Source organism: Prionailurus viverrinus, chromosome A1 (genome assembly GCF_022837055.1).
Source record: "Prionailurus viverrinus isolate Anna chromosome A1, UM_Priviv_1.0, whole genome shotgun sequence".
Lineage (NCBI taxonomy): Eukaryota > Metazoa > Chordata > Mammalia > Carnivora > Felidae > Prionailurus > Prionailurus viverrinus.
Genome location: NC_062561.1, coordinates 173962164 through 173978166, shown reverse-complemented (window position 1 = coordinate 173978166; position 16003 = coordinate 173962164). Strand labels below are relative to the sequence as shown.

The following is a 16003-nucleotide window of genomic DNA, read 5'->3' as shown; positions in this document are numbered from 1 at the left end:
TTTGGTAGCCAGGCGTGCCTGGGCCTTGGCGACCCAGAACCTGAACGCGTCTTCTGGCTAAAAACTGACCTGAGGTTGAAGAACTAAACTTCACAGGCTGATTCCCCTGGGAGCTCCAGACCCTACCTTCCCTGCCCGTGAGATCACGGTGAGGGTGCTCCCTGTGGCCTTGGAGGTGGGAAGAGTTGGGAATGGGGGTCAGGGGAGGCCGCACACCACAGATCCGCCCCTGGAGGCCCGGAGCAGCAGGCCTGAAGGGATCTGGATTTCTTTATTAACAGACATGAGCACGACCCGTTACAGAAGTTTGTGCTTTCCAAAAACAGTTACTGAACGTGAAAAAGGAACCCAAGCAAAGAGGGAGGAGTTAGGGAGGGGCCATTTAAGCCCCGGGCCCCACGGATAGATAGCCCTAACCTGATCCGCGCCTAGGGCCTCCAGCTTGGGACCTGCCCAGCAGGAGGGGGGCAGGAAAGGGCCTGGAAGCCGAGGGGCCCCAGCTGGGCCTACTTCCTTTGGGCCAGGCGGGGAGGGGTCAAGAGAAGGGCGGGGAGGGGGTCCCAGGGAGCCAGAGCCCACGAGCCATTTATTGCCATGTTTTAAAATTCGTGCAAAATATCTGAAGCCCTGGACAGAGAATACAAAGTGATATTTTTCCAAGAAACATAAAACTAGGAAAAGAGGTGGGGCATTTTCCCACCAGAGCTCCCCCGACGCCAGGCTCCCACGAAGGGCGAGGCCTCCACCCCGTCCAGCTGAGTGAGCAGGGAGGACTAAGAGCTACAATCTGGTCCGGGCGGGGAGGGGGTAGAATTTGCAACAGCGTCTCAACTACCAACGGGAGGAAAACCAGTCAACTGTACAAGTCTCCTATCAACTTTAAAAAAAAGAGAAAAGCTGTAAAAGTCAGGCCCTGTGGGTGGGGAAGCGGCCAAGTCCCGGGCCAGGGCCGGAATCCGGAGTGGGTGCCAGGCGGAGCTGCTGCGAGTGCAGGCACGGCGGGCCGTCTGGCCAGAGGCCGGCACAGGTGGGCGGCCTTGGCGAGGGCAGCCTGAGGGCGGGCGCCACCGCTAATCACCGCCCTCGAAGCCCTCCTCCTCTTCTGGTACTGGGTCTGCATCCCAGCAGGTGATGTCGATTTCTATGGTGTTGGGAAAGGAGGGAAGATAAGGAGATGGCCCAGCACATCCATGGCTGTTTCCCCAAACCCCTGGGAGCTGTGGCTGTATCCACACTTGAACGCAACACCCCCAAGTGATTGTGTGTGTGTGTGTGTGTGTGTGTGTGCGCGCGCGCGCGCATCTTCACACTTGAACCCAGCACCCCTACCGGAACTCCTCCCTATCACCCACCCCAGCACTACCTGGAGGTTTGTTGTAGAACACAGGAGGCGGGGCCTTTGCGCACAGCTCTTCGGATTGGGCGAACTCCTCCTCCTGTGATTGGCTGAAGTACCCCTCACTGGCCTGCAGGAGGAAAGCTCCAGGTCACTGGGCCCCACCCAGGAGGGCTAGGGCTGACCTACCAGGCCTGAGCGTTTCCCCAGCAACCAGTGATTCTATCAGTGGTTTCCAGGGAAACATATGCCTGCCTTGGGCACAAAAGCAGAGATGGCCCAAGGAGGGAGAATGAAATGGAGCCTCCCTCCAATAATATGGGTCTCAGAGAATGGAGGTACTGCCTGCTAGAACCCTGACCACCACCCCTACCACCAGGCTGTCCCTGCCCCACCTGGGTCCCCTCCTTCTGGGTGGTCTCGCCATTGGTCAGCAGGTGGGGCTCTGGCTCTGGCTCCAGCTCTGGCTCCTGATCCAGCTCCTCTAGAGCAGAGGGCAGAGTTGGGACCTGGGAGGTGGCCAGAGGCTCCCCTTCTATTTCCTCTTCTGGGTCACAGAAGGTAGCTGGCGGCTCAGGCAGCTCATCAAAATTGAGAAGGTTGGCACAGCCTTTGCCTGCCAGTGGCAGTGGCTCCTCAACCACCTCATCTAGCAGGGGTACCTCTGCCAGAGTGACCTCGGCACCTGAAGGTGGTGTAGGGACCCTAGGCTCAGCCTGGGATGTGGAGGCCTCTTCCCCATTGCCAGGCCATAGGTCAATGAGGCTGGCAGCGGCAGGGGAAATGGTGTTGGCAACAGCGGTATCGGCAGTGGCAGTGTCGGTTTCAATGGCATCAGCTACCGGGATGTCAGCTGTGGTGGTGTTGGCCATGGCAGGCTCCAGAGGGGCAGCCAGGACAGCCTGCTCTGGAGATGCCATGAACATCAAGTCCTCCGTGGGGCTGCCTTGCCCCTGGGGAGGCTCTGGTGCCTGTGGGGGCTCCTCCATGGGGCCTGCCCAGGCCTGAGGGGCTGTTGCTCTGGCCTCTTTGCTGGTCTCTTCGCTATCCAGGCCAGGCTCGGGCTCCTGGGTCTCTGCAGTAGCACAAATGCAGGAGAGAGATGTGGTCAGCTCCCTCAGGGAAAGAAGCAGGCCTGGGACAGCCACCCTACTGTACTCTGCCTACCCCCTGACTTCCAGGACAGAAGGCTTCCACTAAGAGCTCCATACAGAGCACCTTCCAGAACACCCACTGGGCCCTGCTGCCCCTTTATCTCCTAGTGTCTTTAAACTGCTCGGCAGCCCTGGGAGGAAGGCCCCATCCGCATTCCAGTGAGAGATACTGAGATTCAGAGATAGCAGGTCTGACTGCAACACCAAGCTTCCTCCCTGCCATAGCTACTGGGAGGCCCAGTGATGGGTGGCCCAGATCCCTAAGGAGTTGTTACTATGGCCACGTGGGGTTCCCAGCCTGGGGACTGGGGAGAGGCCTGGTGCAGCTAGGGTGCAGCCCCTCATTCACCTTGAGGGGGTGGCGGAGGCAGTGGTGGAGGCTGCGAGGACGTGACCTCATCCAGAGCCCGCTCAATCTGTTCAGCGACAGGGGTAGAAGCCGTGCTGGAGTCAGATGGGCTCCGGGTGGGGATGGGGGTGGGTGCCATCCTCCGGTGGCTGTCCAGGTGGCTGCCTATGGGAACAAACCCCCAGGCTGGTCAGTAAGGGCCAAGGGAGCCAGGTGGGACCAGGATTGTCCACCTTGGGGGCCTGGCCATCACCTCCTGTCTGGAGCCTGGGTAGGGGCTAGGAGCCCCCCAGCCCTTCAGGGGCCAGACCACAGCTCCAGACCCTAGAAGCCAGGTCCCTTGGGACAAGAGCCTCTTCAGGGCCAGGGGAAAGAGGCAGGTAATACCTGCTCTGGGGACAAACACCAGAGATCAGCGGTCAGGATGGGGGAGGGCAGGGGCACTGCTGGGAAGCGGGGCCCTCCTTACCCCACCCCACTGAGGCCTGGGGCTGCTACCTACATGGGAGGGAGGAAGAGAGGTTTGGGGTGCGGTGACAGGTGATATAGGGAAAGGGAGTCCGTGGAGGGGAGGAGGAGGAAGAGGAGGAGGAGGAAGGCCCACTGTCCGATGCCTTTATGAAAGGGCAGTACGGACGACCTGCCGAGAGAGACAGACAGAGAGAGACAGAGGACAAGAGAGGGTCAGTCTCCCCCCCACCCCCATGAGGCCTTACCCGCCCCCAGGGCTGGCCCTAGAAGTCCAAACTGCCTTCCGCTAGGGCACACAATCAGCCATACTAGGCCACAGCCTCAAACCATCAGATGATTCCCACCAGCACCAGACAAGCAGAGCAATGAGCTTGCCACACAAAGCCAGACTCAAAGCAGTACAGGGACAGCCTGCCCCACCCCTGGAACCCCAGCACAAGGCCAAGCACACAGCAGGGGCAAACACTCAGATCAGCAGGAGGGTGCTTTGTGGAGGGAGGTGGAAGCTGCACAGGGAGAATCCCAATGGTGAGCACTGGGTACAGGCTCCAGGCTGCTCAAACTCAGGGCCAGAGTAAGAGTCCACCGCACATGCACCCACAGCCCTTCAGGCAAGACCTAGTTCAACCCCAGGAGGGCCACTCCCAACACTCAAGGGCGGGGGGAGGGGGCGGGAGGGGTGGTTTCAGCCCATGCCAGAGCTGCCCAGATGACCTCTAGCACTACCTGTTGCTCAGCCAAGGCCAACACCAACCCCCCCCCCCCCCCCACCTGAGCCCCTCTCAGTCCTGCCACCTGGGAGCCAGTGGGTGAAAGCACACTTGATGAATGGATGGCCTTGCCTTCTCCAAAGGGGTCCTTGGGCAAGGAAGGCTTCCCTTCCAAGAAAGAGTCGCAGAGAGGCTCAGGCCCAAAACCTGAGGAGAGGGGGTCAGGTGGGGGGCGGGGTTAGACCTGGGACTACCTGGTCGGTGGTTGAAGGGTGAGGGTGCATCGCAGCTGCCCGCAGAGGCCGACGCAACTCGTTCCTGCTGCTTGAAGAACTCCCGTGGGTTGTCAGGCCGCTGGGCAATAATAGCTGCTGCCTCCTAGGGGCACAAAGAAAGGGTGAGAGCCAGGCCCAGCTAAGGCAAGCCCTGCCCACCTCACTTTGTCCTGCTCCCCCAACTCTCACCTCTACCTCTGATTCTGACTTCTTCATCTGGGTCTCTTCTTCTTCATCCCGCTGGTCACCCTGAAACCAAAAAGACAGTGTCCTGGTCATCCCACTCTCCTAGGAGCTCTTGGCCTTCTTACAGGCCTCATGTTTTCTCCACAACCTGGCAGGAAGCAGCTTGGGGGCGGCACCCCTGCTCCCTTCACTACCCAGTCGCATAGTCCCTTTATCTACAAGGCCCTCAGCCACCTCATCTCCAGCTCAGACAGGCCCTGGGTACCCAGCTCAGGGACTCCTGCACCATCACCCCGAGATCCAACAGGCATCCAGGGTCATTCAGGAGTGCTCCCTGCTTTGTAGCTAACTTTTCCTGGACCTCCTACCTCAGTACCTAGCCAACCACACCCCCATCACTGATGCCCGGATCTTGGCATTATGACAGGAGGCTTCTCATTAGTCCCATATCCTTGCTCTCTTCCCATAAAAAGATTTTTTCCAAAATCCAAATCAGACCATGATTTCTCCTAGCTTAACATCCCTTGGGGAGCTTCTCATGAGCCGGAGTGAGTACTAGCTGAGTATGGCCCACAGACAGCTTTTGTTTTGCCAGTATGATGTTTTTATTATTTTTTTTAATGTTTACTCATTTATTTTGAGAGAGAGAAAGTGCATGTATACACATGGGGTAGAGGCAGAGAGGGAGGGAGAGAGAGAATCCCAAGGAGGCTCCACTCTCGGTGTAGAGCCCGATATGGGGCTCCATCCACGACCTGAGCTAAAGTTAGAGGAGTCGGACACTTAACCAACTGAGTCACCCAGGCACCCCCAGTATGATGTTTTTAAAACATTAGTTGCTACCACTTAAAAATCAGGAGTATCAGACCGAAATCAGGATCTCTAGTTTCTCCTGAAATGCCAGAAGCCCTGGCAACAATGGCCCGTGTGCTCTTGGCCAGAGCTGTACTGCTGGAACCCTCACCCCAGCTTGCTGCAGACCATCCTCTACTGCACTTCACTAGCTACCTGCACTGGACAGTTTTGAGGCCGCAACCCCAGGAGTAAAGGCAGATGGGGCTCCTTGTTTATCCTACATTCCCTTTCGCTTGCCTGATCTAGCCCGTCACCTCTCTCACACTCTCCTCCCGCCGTGACTCACCCACACTACCTGTAAGATGAAACACAAAGTCCTCAGCACAATGTAGTCACAGTTCCTGGAACACGCACACCATTTCCCACCTCCATGCCTTCACATGGGAGATCAATCCCTCTTGCCCCAAATGCCCAACTCCCACCCCAGGTTCAACTCTTCCTGCTTTCAGCCTCAGTTTGGCACTGCCTCCTGAACAAAAGGACCCTCGCCCATTCAGGTCATTTTTGGGTCTCCATGAGGTGTTCCAGGCATACACCACAGATGACACTATATCATAATTTCCTTTTTCTGGGATCATCACCTCTGCCCCCTGTGGGTGACACAGGCTGAGAAGTCAGATCTGTGTGTGAGCGGCCAGCACATGGTTCAGTTGGCACACATTTGCACAACTGAACTCACTACATCAAAGATTTTTAATCAATGCTGCTCCTGCTACTATTGTGGCAAATGGGGTAGGTTGGGGGAGGGGACTGATGCAGAGAGAATAAGCTGCAGATAAGGTGGTGAAGTTACAGAGCTTCTTTGTTTTGAGCACATAATCTAAAACTTCAATTTTCCCCTCAGGATACATTAAGAAAATGGCCCTCCAAAGTACCCCTCAAGATGGATGTCACTCCAACCACAGCTTTGTGTCTTCCAGAATGAAATCTAAAGTCCTCCTCTGACCTACCTCTCTCTATTTCCATTCATATTTCCCTTGCTCCTCAGCTCACTCAGCTCCAGGCAGGGTCCTTGCCTTCCTATAAATTACATGCCACCAGCCTTTGATGATGTTCCAGCACTGGCTAGTGTAACCTCACTAGAGTCCTTTGACAGATTCAAAAAAAGGACTAGAGGCAAGCTCATCACAAAAGCCTTAACTACCAACAACGTGCAAAACACTGAAACAAATTAGGGCTCTGGGTAGGAAAGTGAGATCAATACACTAATCATAGGGTCAAAAGCACTGCTGTGCCTGAGCAGCTTCAGATACATGGGGAGCTCCCTGGCAGCCCAGGCAAAAACGGAACTCAGTATAAGGAATGCAATTCTTAACAGAGGACAGAAAGCAGAACAGCTTAAGCAAGGAGAAAGCATTTTATGGTCCTAAATTCCAAAATTCACACACGGGACTGTCTTTAAAGTCCTGCAGTTGTAGGGTCACCACACTGACCTGCTAGAGCATCCACTGTCACTGTCACATGAGCCACACTTGAAGGGCCAGACGAGACTCTAATGTAATGGTAATGGTGTTAAGACTTCTAAGACTTTGACTAAAATGCTGACAACTGGGGAAGATGAGTGATCAGGGGATTCACTCTACTACTGTTTCTACTTCTGAGTGCGTATGGTGAAATTTTCTGTCAAAATCAACTTTTTCAAAATGACCTTGCTCTGAATGGGTAAACAAAATGTGGTGTATACATACAATGGAGTATTATCAGCCTTAAAAAGGAAGACATTCTGACACATGGATGAACCTTGAAAACACTGCGAAGTGAAATAACCTAGTCACAAAAGGAAAAAATATTACATGATTCCATTCAAATGAGGTACTTCAGAGGCGTCAAATTCATACAAAGTAGAAAGGCAGTTGCCTGAGGTCTGGGGAAACAGAGAATGGGGAGTTTAATGTTTAATGCAGACAGAGTTTCAGTATGGGAAGATGAAATTTTTGAGGATAAATAGTGATGACAGTTGTACAATACGAATATATTGGCAATCTTAATGCCACTAAGCTGTACGCTTAAAAAATGGTTAAGGTGGCACATTTTATGTTACATACGTTTCGGCACAATTCAAAATAAGCGGATTCACCGATTAATTTTGAAAAAAATCTTGCCCACCTTGTTCTCCACTGTTTCGAACACCTGGCACATGGCAGGTGACAAACGTTTGCTGAATGAACGATTGCAGGTGGAGCTTACTAACCACACATCATCTCCGCCCTGAGGGGCTACTGTGATTACAGTGAACTATGACAGCCACTTCATGCCAGGGCCTCTGCAGGGCTGACCGGTCTCCTCCCTCCCAGCCTCCTGTGAGTATGACCCTGTGTCCCCGCAGCACAAATGGCCATCATAGTCCCAATCCAGATGAGTAGTACCCACCTCCCATCCTGAACTATACCATGTTCAGCCCTGAACGACTTTAGCTATTGCTGAAATACAAAATTCAATTCAAAGCAAGAAGACTCAACTCCACTATGATTTTAAAGGGTCAGGTCCCACGGCCCATCCCAATGTTTGGATGTCAGACGGCACCCTCGGAACAGGGGCTACTCTAAAGGAGATACTACAGATGCTCAGAGCACTGGCCCGGGCTCATTCATGTGGCTCTGCAGCACAACTGTGGTGGGGACCACGCCGCCAGACCCCAAAGTGCAGGAAGTGTGCCCAATCCACCCCAAGCCTTTTAGGCTCCATTGGGAGGGGTAGAGGGAGGCTGGTCAGTGAAGGTCATGGTAGATTTTCTCTTCTATTCTATAAAAGAAGCTTCTTCCAAGGAGGTTTCTTTCCACAGCCAAGGAACAGAGGCCCACATGATCAGGTGGCAGGCCTGACACACTGTGATACTCCATGTCCATGCAAAGGTACCCTGAACACCTGGAACTGTCCCCAAGCCACGGATATCCCCCCGCCCCTCCCGCGAAGCCCAGGAACACAAGGACCATTCTCACTTCCCCTCACTAGGAGACTGGGAGCCCTGGCTAAAAACTTACAAAGATAGACTGCTCTTTCAACCGCCGCTTGGCCTCCTCAGCTTCTAACGTCTGCTGTTTCCTCCTGGAACGATAAGCCAGCATGCACACCTGAGGGTGGGCCCACCGAAGGCCTGGAGCATGTGGCCTGGGGTGGGGCAGGGCCGACCTGTGCTCCTCTATCTGCTGTTCCCGCTCTCGGTAGCGCCGTTCCCGCTCCTCCTGCTCCTGCCGCTCCTGCTCCATCCGCTCTTGCTCAAACCGGAGTCTCTCATCCAGAGCCTTCTTCCGCTCTTCCTCCTTCCTCAGCTCTTCCTCCTTCTGCAACCCCCCACACCAAGGCAGTGCAGGCCCTGAGCTGGGGCCCGCCTCTGCCCCTCCAGCCCATCCCCAACCCAGGATTGGGGAGGTACCAGTTCTGGGATTTATGCCCTATAGGCATAAAGCCAAAAGGGCTCCCTCTTTCAGCTGGGGTAGCAAACAAGATGGAACACATTGTTTAAGGGAGGGACCTGGGGATAGAAGCCAGAGCTATGTCTTGGGGTAGGGTCAGGGAGGGGCAGCTCAGCCTGAAAGCTGGGGCCAAGGTCCACACCTTGGCTTGCTCCCAGAACTGCTCGCGGTTAATCCGCTTCATTTCCACAGCTGCATCAGTTTTCTGATAGGTGGTGCCCTGCAAAGTCAAATGGCTTGGCATGAGTGGGGAGAATGGGCTGAGTGCTCCGGGAGCTGCCATACACAAAGGGTGAGGACCAAGGGTGGTGGGGCAGGTGCAGCCCTGGCAGGGCCAGCCTGCCCCAGGCACACTGACCACCGGCTCGGCGTTCTCATCCTCACGTAGCCGCAGTCGGTGCAGCACAGGGCTGGAGAGCCGCGCTAGCCCATTGGAGAGTCGCTGCCCGATGGCACCTGCATCTATGTCTTCCACGCTGCTGGCGTTCACAATCACGTCGACACCCTGTAGCAAGAAGTCGTGTTCAGGCAGCATGGCTCTGTCCCATCACTACCACCAGCCAGTGCAGAGACCCTGCTCCCACAAGCCCCAACCCCACTCGCACCTGGAAGAATTCAGCCACCTTAGCCACGTGGCTGGCACAAGCGCATTTGCGGGCATCAGGCACATCTTCACCAACCTGCAAAGTACCCAGGGAAGAGGAGGTCGGGAAAGGACAAGAGGGGTCAGCAGCCTGAGGCCCCGGGCTCTCTTTCCAGGGGGCTAGTGGGGCGCTCTCTGGTGGTGTCAGTGGGTGAAGTGGGGCCTTTACTCCCTTCCCAGCCCATAGCTGCATACCCAGTTGATGAGCACATATTTTGGCAGAGCAGCCTGGGAGTCCTTGACGCTGCAGAAGCCGTACATCACCTTCTGGTTCTCAAAGTGGCCGGAGAGCTCCTGCAAACCCCCATCTGGGGGAATCAGGAGGGTATCAGGACTCTCCATCTCCTGAACCCTTACCCTGCAAAGGGCCTGGAGCCCGAAGGAAAGACTCCTCTCGTGGGCTCTGCAGGCACACCCAGAGATCTGGAGGCCCCGCAGTTCCGTGCTGGTGTGAGACAGGGCCAGCAGGCAGGAGCGAGCTTTGTCTCTGAAACCCCTGGGGCCTGACTTAGGGTAGGACTGAGGAAGTGTTTGTTCTTCACACATCCCTTGTCTCACTGTTCGCACACCATCTCTTACACCGTGCTAGTGCCCGCTGAGGTAAAATTTAAAACCCCTGGGTTCCCGAGAAAGTGGAAGTGATCCGGGCCATACCTGCCAGGCCCCTTCTCTCCTAGCTGAGTGACTTTGGGCAGTCACTCTCCCTTTCTGAGGCTCACTCTTCTTATAATCAAATAGCAAGCAAGGCTCCCTCCCTCCCCACCCTGGGGATCTTAGGGATGGCTGGAGGAAGGACACAGGCAGACAAGTGTGGGTCGACTGGCTGCAAGCAAGGAGATGGCTTGCAGCCAGGCGGGTGGGGAAGAAAACAACCAGAGGAGGGGGCGGAGAGGAAGGCAAAGGAATGGCTGGAATTCTTACCTCCTGATGCTGCAAGCTTGAGGTCATCTGAGCCATCCTCATATGTGTACAGAGCCCTGGGGAAAGGGAGGGGTGGCTCAGAGTACTGTCAGGGCCCAGGCTGCCAATTTTGGGTGGGGATGGCTCTGGGGAGGAGGAGGAACACAGAGGGGGCAGGCCAAGAGTAGGGATTCTGGCCCAGCACTGCCATGTCATCACGACAGCAGGGCTAGGCACCAATTCTGGCTGAAGCCCAGTGGGAGGCAGCCTGGGACCTGGGACAGGGAGGCCTGGGTCAGCTGGGGAGTAGGCAATGGGGCAGTATTCGCTGCCTGGTCGCTGGCTTTGAGGGAGCCTATGTGTCCCATGCTCAGAGCCTGGGCCCTGGCAGCCTACAACCCAGTGAGCGGGTGTGAGATGGGAGATTCCAAGGCGACGGTTCCTTGGTTACCGTTCCCTGGCTACCATGATCCTCATCCTCCATTGGCTGTCGCCAGGAACCTACCTGGCGTGTTCTTCAGTACCCACAGCCCCTCCTCCCATGGCAAGGGAGGGGGAGGAGAGAGAACCTGGTGCTCTCTTCGATGGGCATCCCTGGGTAACCATGGCAACCTGGCAATTGGCACATGACTGGCCCACCCTACCCACATTCTCCTGAACACAAAGGACCCTGGGGACATGGCTTTGGCCTCAATCTTGGCCTCTCAGAAATGGGGATGAGGTCAACGTGGCCACTCTTGTCACTCTTGCCCAGACTCAGACCCCTGGCATGTTCTCCTGGCCTTCCAGGCCCTAGGCCTCTGCCAGAGCTGAGGCCCTGGCCTCCCGGGAATGCTGGCCTTTCCTTCTGCCTTAGCTTCACCAGAAAGCTGACTGTAGCAGCCTTCTTCCTTCCCCCTCCTTAGCTTTTTCTGCCCTGGCTTTTTCTCCCCAAGTAGCAGTGGCACAGCATCCATTTCGCGCAAGGGAAGGCAGAGACGTTTCCTGAGAACCCACTGGAGCGAGGAAGAAGAGCCTTGTCCCGGAGGCTCAGGAGGTCTCAAGCTCCTTCTCCACGCTTTCCTTTCTCTACTCCCAGAACAAGTGGAGGAGGCTAGGAGCTAGAAGAAGGGGAGGCAAGGTGATGGAGAAGAGAAAGGGAGGGGGAAACAGAAAGAAAGGAGGAAGAAAGAGAAAAGAAAGGAAGTGAAGGGATGAAGAGAAAACGAAAGACAGAGGGAGCAAGGGAAGAAAGGGGGAGGGAGAGCGGGAAGAGGAAGGAGGGGGAGAGAAGGAGGGGGAGAGAAGAAGGGGGAGGGAGGGAGGGAGGAAGGAAGGAGGAGGGCCCAGGGAAGGAAGGAGGGCCTGGCCCAGTCTCAAGGGGTCAGCACAAGTCAAGATCCCTAGCCCCCTGCTTCTTGGGATCCCCCCCTCCAGAAAGGGACACAGGTGGGCTGTGGGGCTGGGAGCTCCTGGTCCAACTGTTGCCTGGGCCCCAACCCTGGCAGCTGCTTCCCAGCACAGCTGTCCCACCACCTGTCTGGCTACCCTAACCCACCACTGGGAACAAAGGGCCCTCAGAGAAGCAGGGAGAGTCTGTCTGTCTCCATTCTGCAGACCAGAAATAGAGGCAGAACTCAAAGACCCTGGCTGCCAGACACTGCTCTAGATATCACATCTCGCTGGAACAACTTGTCAGCCTCTCTGGGGGCCCTTGCTCCCCGCAAGAACACCTGCCTGCCAAGGACCCCTTCCGCCCCAACCCTTGCCTACCCACCTCTGGCCATCTTTTCCTGCTATGGCCACAGCCCTTGCCTGGCAGAAACCATGCCTAAGTTGCAGGCCTTCAACCCTGAGCTCCGCCCCACCTGTCTTTCCAGCCAGACATCCATATCCACACCAAACACTTGGGGTGTGCTGGATGGCTCCCTTATCCCAAACACAATTCTGGATATTTCCCACCCTGGAGCCTCTGCATATGTGGTTCCCTCCACAGGAAGGCCAGACTTAGTTCTCTACCCCACTGCCCACCCTTGGCTGAAATCCTTCAGGGCCCCCAGTGCCAGCTCCCAAGAAAGCCCTGCCCTAAGCTGCACCTTCCCAGAGCACTTACCACACCCCAGCAAGGACAGCAAGAGGCATCTGAACCCATCCTAGCTTTCACTAGACCTGAGCTCCTCCAACACATCAGAGGCAGCCTGGGCCTGCATGGGTGGGAGCTGGTGACACCACAAGGTATCAGGAAGGGAGGCCCAGGAATCTACCTGTCTTACCAGCTCCAACCCCTGAAGACAGACAATGCCCTAGCTGTAAGCTTTGTGAAGCTGAGCATTTGATTTGGTCAATCCACACTTATCACTCCCTGGGTTCCAAGACCAGCATAGGGCAGCAACAGTAGGTACCTGTGATACTGACACAAACTCTGAGAAACCACCTAAGCCAGAGACACTGGACTAGGGTGGGGTGGGGACTGGAGTGTAGCCACTCCCGGGAGATCCTGAGTTCAGCTGAGGTGGGGGACCAAAGGCAGGTGGACTCTTCAGGACAATCCTACTCTCAGGATGTTGCAGCTGGAAGGGTCTTGGGGGTCCCAGATATGGTGGAGTCCTGTCGCCTCTTCATCTTTTCAAAAAGACCAGAGGGGAGCAGACACTTTGTGTGTGGTCACACAGTGAGTAGTGTCACACCCAGGACAACACTTGCTCTTCCCACTACATAACCTGACTTCCTGGGCCCAGTGCCAGGGCAGTGGTCCATTTCAGAGGCTCTGCCACCTAGGAGTGAGCTCCCCCATCCCCTTCCCTCCCACTCAGAGGCAAGGGAAGTGAAGGCAGTGCCAAGCCCCTTGACCAAGACAGCAACTGTACCCAAGATGCCCTCCTCTGGCCTCCTAGTGCAGGGTCTGCCCATGAGTCTTGAGACCCCACTGTACCCCTGGCTCTGTATTGGGCCTTGGGGGAATTCATGGCCCACTCCGCAGGATATGATTCTCACACTCTTTTTACAAAATGCTATCTGGGCCCTTGGGAGTGAGCAAATGTGTGCATGTGCGAGGGTGCGTGTCTGCGTGTGTGTGTGTGTGTGTGTGTGTGTGTGTCCCACACACAACCCAGATGGGGGGGTGACGCATGCCAGTGATGAATAACTTGCTTTGGCCACATGGATGCTGCTGGGCGTTGGGAGCCCAGGCCTCTGCTAAGCAGGATGTGGGCCAGCAGTGGTTGTGTGGCCCTGTACTAGGCCGCCAGAGCCCAATTTCTGGGAGGTTAGGGGGGAAATGGGGTGATGGCAGACACTAACCACCAGACCGGGGGGTGAGGGGGATGTCTTAGGGTGGGCTGTGCCTCTCTGCAGACAGGGCCCATATCCCAAGGCTAACTTCTCCACCAGGCCAAGCCGGCCACTTGCCCTGAACTCCTCCCATGATCTCAGCCCCCTTGAGGCAGGGCTGGGACAATAGGTGGGCCGCCTGCCCACTTAGCCTGTGCTGGCCTCTCCTGTGACTGACCTGCAGGACATGAGAGCTTGTCTCCCGCGTCCATCCCTCCAGGCCTGGCTGCCAGCCAGTGCTGCAGTACCATGGCATGGGCGCCTGGCCATCTTGCCCCTCCTCCAGCCCCCAGGTCAGTGTCCCTACCCAACTGCCCTCCTAAGGTGAGGGTGAAGCCAGCCCAGGTGAGGTCCCTCACGCCTATCCTCTCTCTGTGCCTCAGTTTCCTGCCTGTCAGGAGAAGAACAGGCCTAGAGAACAGAATGGGTACCTGTCCCAGGAGAGAGTATTTTGGGGCAAGATGATTCCTGAATGGGGCAGTTTGCTTTCCTGCCACCCAGGGGACTCCAGAGGGAGAGCAGGTGGCCCATCCCCTCATACAGCTCAGGGGAAGACAACAGCTGGGGAAGCGGGAGAGGGTAGTTCAGCTTTCCCCCACCAGGGAGCTGAGAGTCCCTGGCCACTGGGCCATGAGGCTTAGGGGCTCAGTGGATCTACTCGCCCTCTCATCCCTCTTTGGGGGTTCCCTCCACACTTGTGCGCCTGAGGGCTTCCTCCCAGGAACCCCAGATGGCCACCTAGCCAGGCAGTTCAGTCCCCGTTGCATCTCCCAGCCCTGATGCCTAGTCCCCACAATCCCCTCTGGGTCGGGTCGGAGAGAAGAGGACTCATCTCTGCCTCCTCCACGACCCCTGAGGGGAACAGGAGTCACTGGGTGATTGCTATGTGTCAAAGAACGTCTTTCCATCACACCCCAACTCCGAGAGGCCCCCCGGTGGGCGGGGCGCCCCGGCCCCCAGCCCGCCCTGCTCCTCCCCCGCCCTAGCTTTCCTTTGTGCTGTGGCCGGGCCGGGCTGGGCAAGGCAGGCTGCGCTGGCTCCGCTAGCTCGGTCCCCGCCTCGTCCCCGCCCGGTCTTCGCCCGCTCGAAGGTGGCGAAGGTGCCCTTGGCCGCCCCGTGCACACCTGTCCCCCGGGCCCGGGGCGGAAGGGCAGAGGGCGGGGGATGGGCTACCGCAGGGCCATGCGGCCCCGGACCACACTTCTGGGACCCTGCCTCTCCCTGACCTGCGTCGGGCCACCGCTCCCACCGCGAGACTGGGGCCGCCTGTGGGAGCTCGGGCCCGGCAGTGCCCCGCCTGGCCCGGCCCGGCCCCTCCCCCGGCACGCACAAAGGCAGCCCCTCCCTGGCCCTCCCGGGCCGCTGCACCATTTCGGGGTCTCCCCCTCCCTTCCCGGCTGCAGGGCGGCGGAGCCGGGTGGAAACAAAGGCGCGGCGGCGGCGGCGCGGGGACAAAGGGGCCGGGGGGGCGGGGGCGGGGGGCTCACCAGTCGGCCGCGCTCTCCTCCCGAATCACCTCCTCGTACGCCGCCAGCAGCTCCAGGCGGTGGCCGCTGAAGCTGACGCCAGCCATGCTGCTGGCCGGACCGAGACCGAACGGACAGACGCACAGACGGACGGACGGCCAGAGGAGCAGGGAAGGAAAGAAGGAGTCGCCGCCGCTGCCGCCTCGGAGCCTCTGCAGCGTTGCGAGCCGAGCGAGCCAGCGGCCGGGGGGAGGGGAGCCGGCCGGCGGGGGGCGGGGGGCGCAGGCTCCGCCCGGCTCACTCCCTCCGCGCGCTCGGTCCTAGCGCCGCCCTGGCCCGGCGCAGGGGGAGGCCCGCCCCCCCTTCCCGGCCTGCCCCGGGGCGCCCCCACGCCCCTCACCCACAGCCCCTGCACTCTTCGCCCGGGAGCGGGTCTGCCCTTCAGCTCTCAAGGCGCGTCCCACCCACGTCCTAAAACCTCGCCTACAGTGTTCCCAACGTAGGCGCTCACCCACTTCTCCAGCCCTTTACCCAGCCGAGACCCTACCTCACCACACTTACCGTATGCAACCACTACCCAGGCCCAGCTTCACCCCTCTTCTTTCCAGCTCCTTGTCCCAGTTCCAAACCCACTTCATTCCATTCGGGCCCAGCCCCACTCAGCCCCACTCCGTGCTTCATTTCTCTTCGTCCCAGCCTCACCGTCATCCCAAACCAGTTTAAACCCATTTCTGTCCCAACCCCCTAACCCAACCCAATTGGACCAGCCACCCTGGCCCATCTGCAGCTCATCCCCACCTCCGAAGGGCCCATTCCTAGTCCATCCCCATCACTATCCACTGTCACTTGTGTCTCCACCCCAAATCCAATTTCTTTCCCTGCCTACTCCCACCCCATACTCAGCCCACACCTCCAAACATTCACAGTCAGCCATCG

The 16003-nt window shown here is 57.5% G+C and overlaps 1 protein-coding gene across 3 annotated transcripts; it reads right to left on the bottom strand.

The window, feature by feature from the left end:
* Positions 1–252: 252 nt before the first annotated feature.
* On the bottom strand, positions 253–15781 carry DBN1 (drebrin 1). 3 transcript variants are annotated; one of them, XM_047865989.1, is made up of 15 exons: positions 15089–15781; positions 10314–10369; positions 9588–9700; positions 9355–9429; positions 9108–9254; positions 8892–8969; positions 8466–8617; positions 8318–8381; positions 4485–4544; positions 4275–4398; positions 3342–3479; positions 2840–3004; positions 1732–2411; positions 1364–1466; positions 253–1141 (listed from the first exon to the last, which is right to left on the bottom strand). In XM_047865989.1, exons 1-15 carry the CDS (start codon positions 15172–15174, stop codon positions 1071–1073), a joined length of 2112 nt encoding a protein of 703 aa, XP_047721945.1. In that variant the 5' UTR covers positions 15175–15781; the 3' UTR covers positions 253–1070. The 3 variants fall into 3 exon arrangements, with proteins under 3 accessions (XP_047721945.1, XP_047721925.1, XP_047721936.1); XM_047865969.1 differs by lacking the exon at positions 3342–3479 and having other exon boundaries at positions 15089–15774; XM_047865980.1 differs by lacking the exons at positions 2840–3004; positions 3342–3479 and having other exon boundaries at positions 15089–15780.
* Positions 15782–16003: the final 222 nt, after the last annotated feature.

Excerpts from the sequence above, each read along its gene's own strand:
- DBN1 (XM_047865989.1), bottom strand. The coding sequence starts at position 15,174 with ATGGCTGGCGTCAGCTTCAGCGGCCACCGCCTGGAGCTGCTGGCGGCG. Across the intron at positions 9,701-10,313 it reads CAAGCTTGCAGCATCAGGAG|ATGGGGGTTTGCAGGAGCTC; the intron begins GTAAGAATTCCA and ends TGATTCCCCCAG. Across the intron at positions 1,467-1,731 it reads CCCAGAAGGAGGGGACCCAG|GCCAGTGAGGGGTACTTCAG; the intron begins GTGGGGCAGGGA and ends TTCCTCCTGCAG.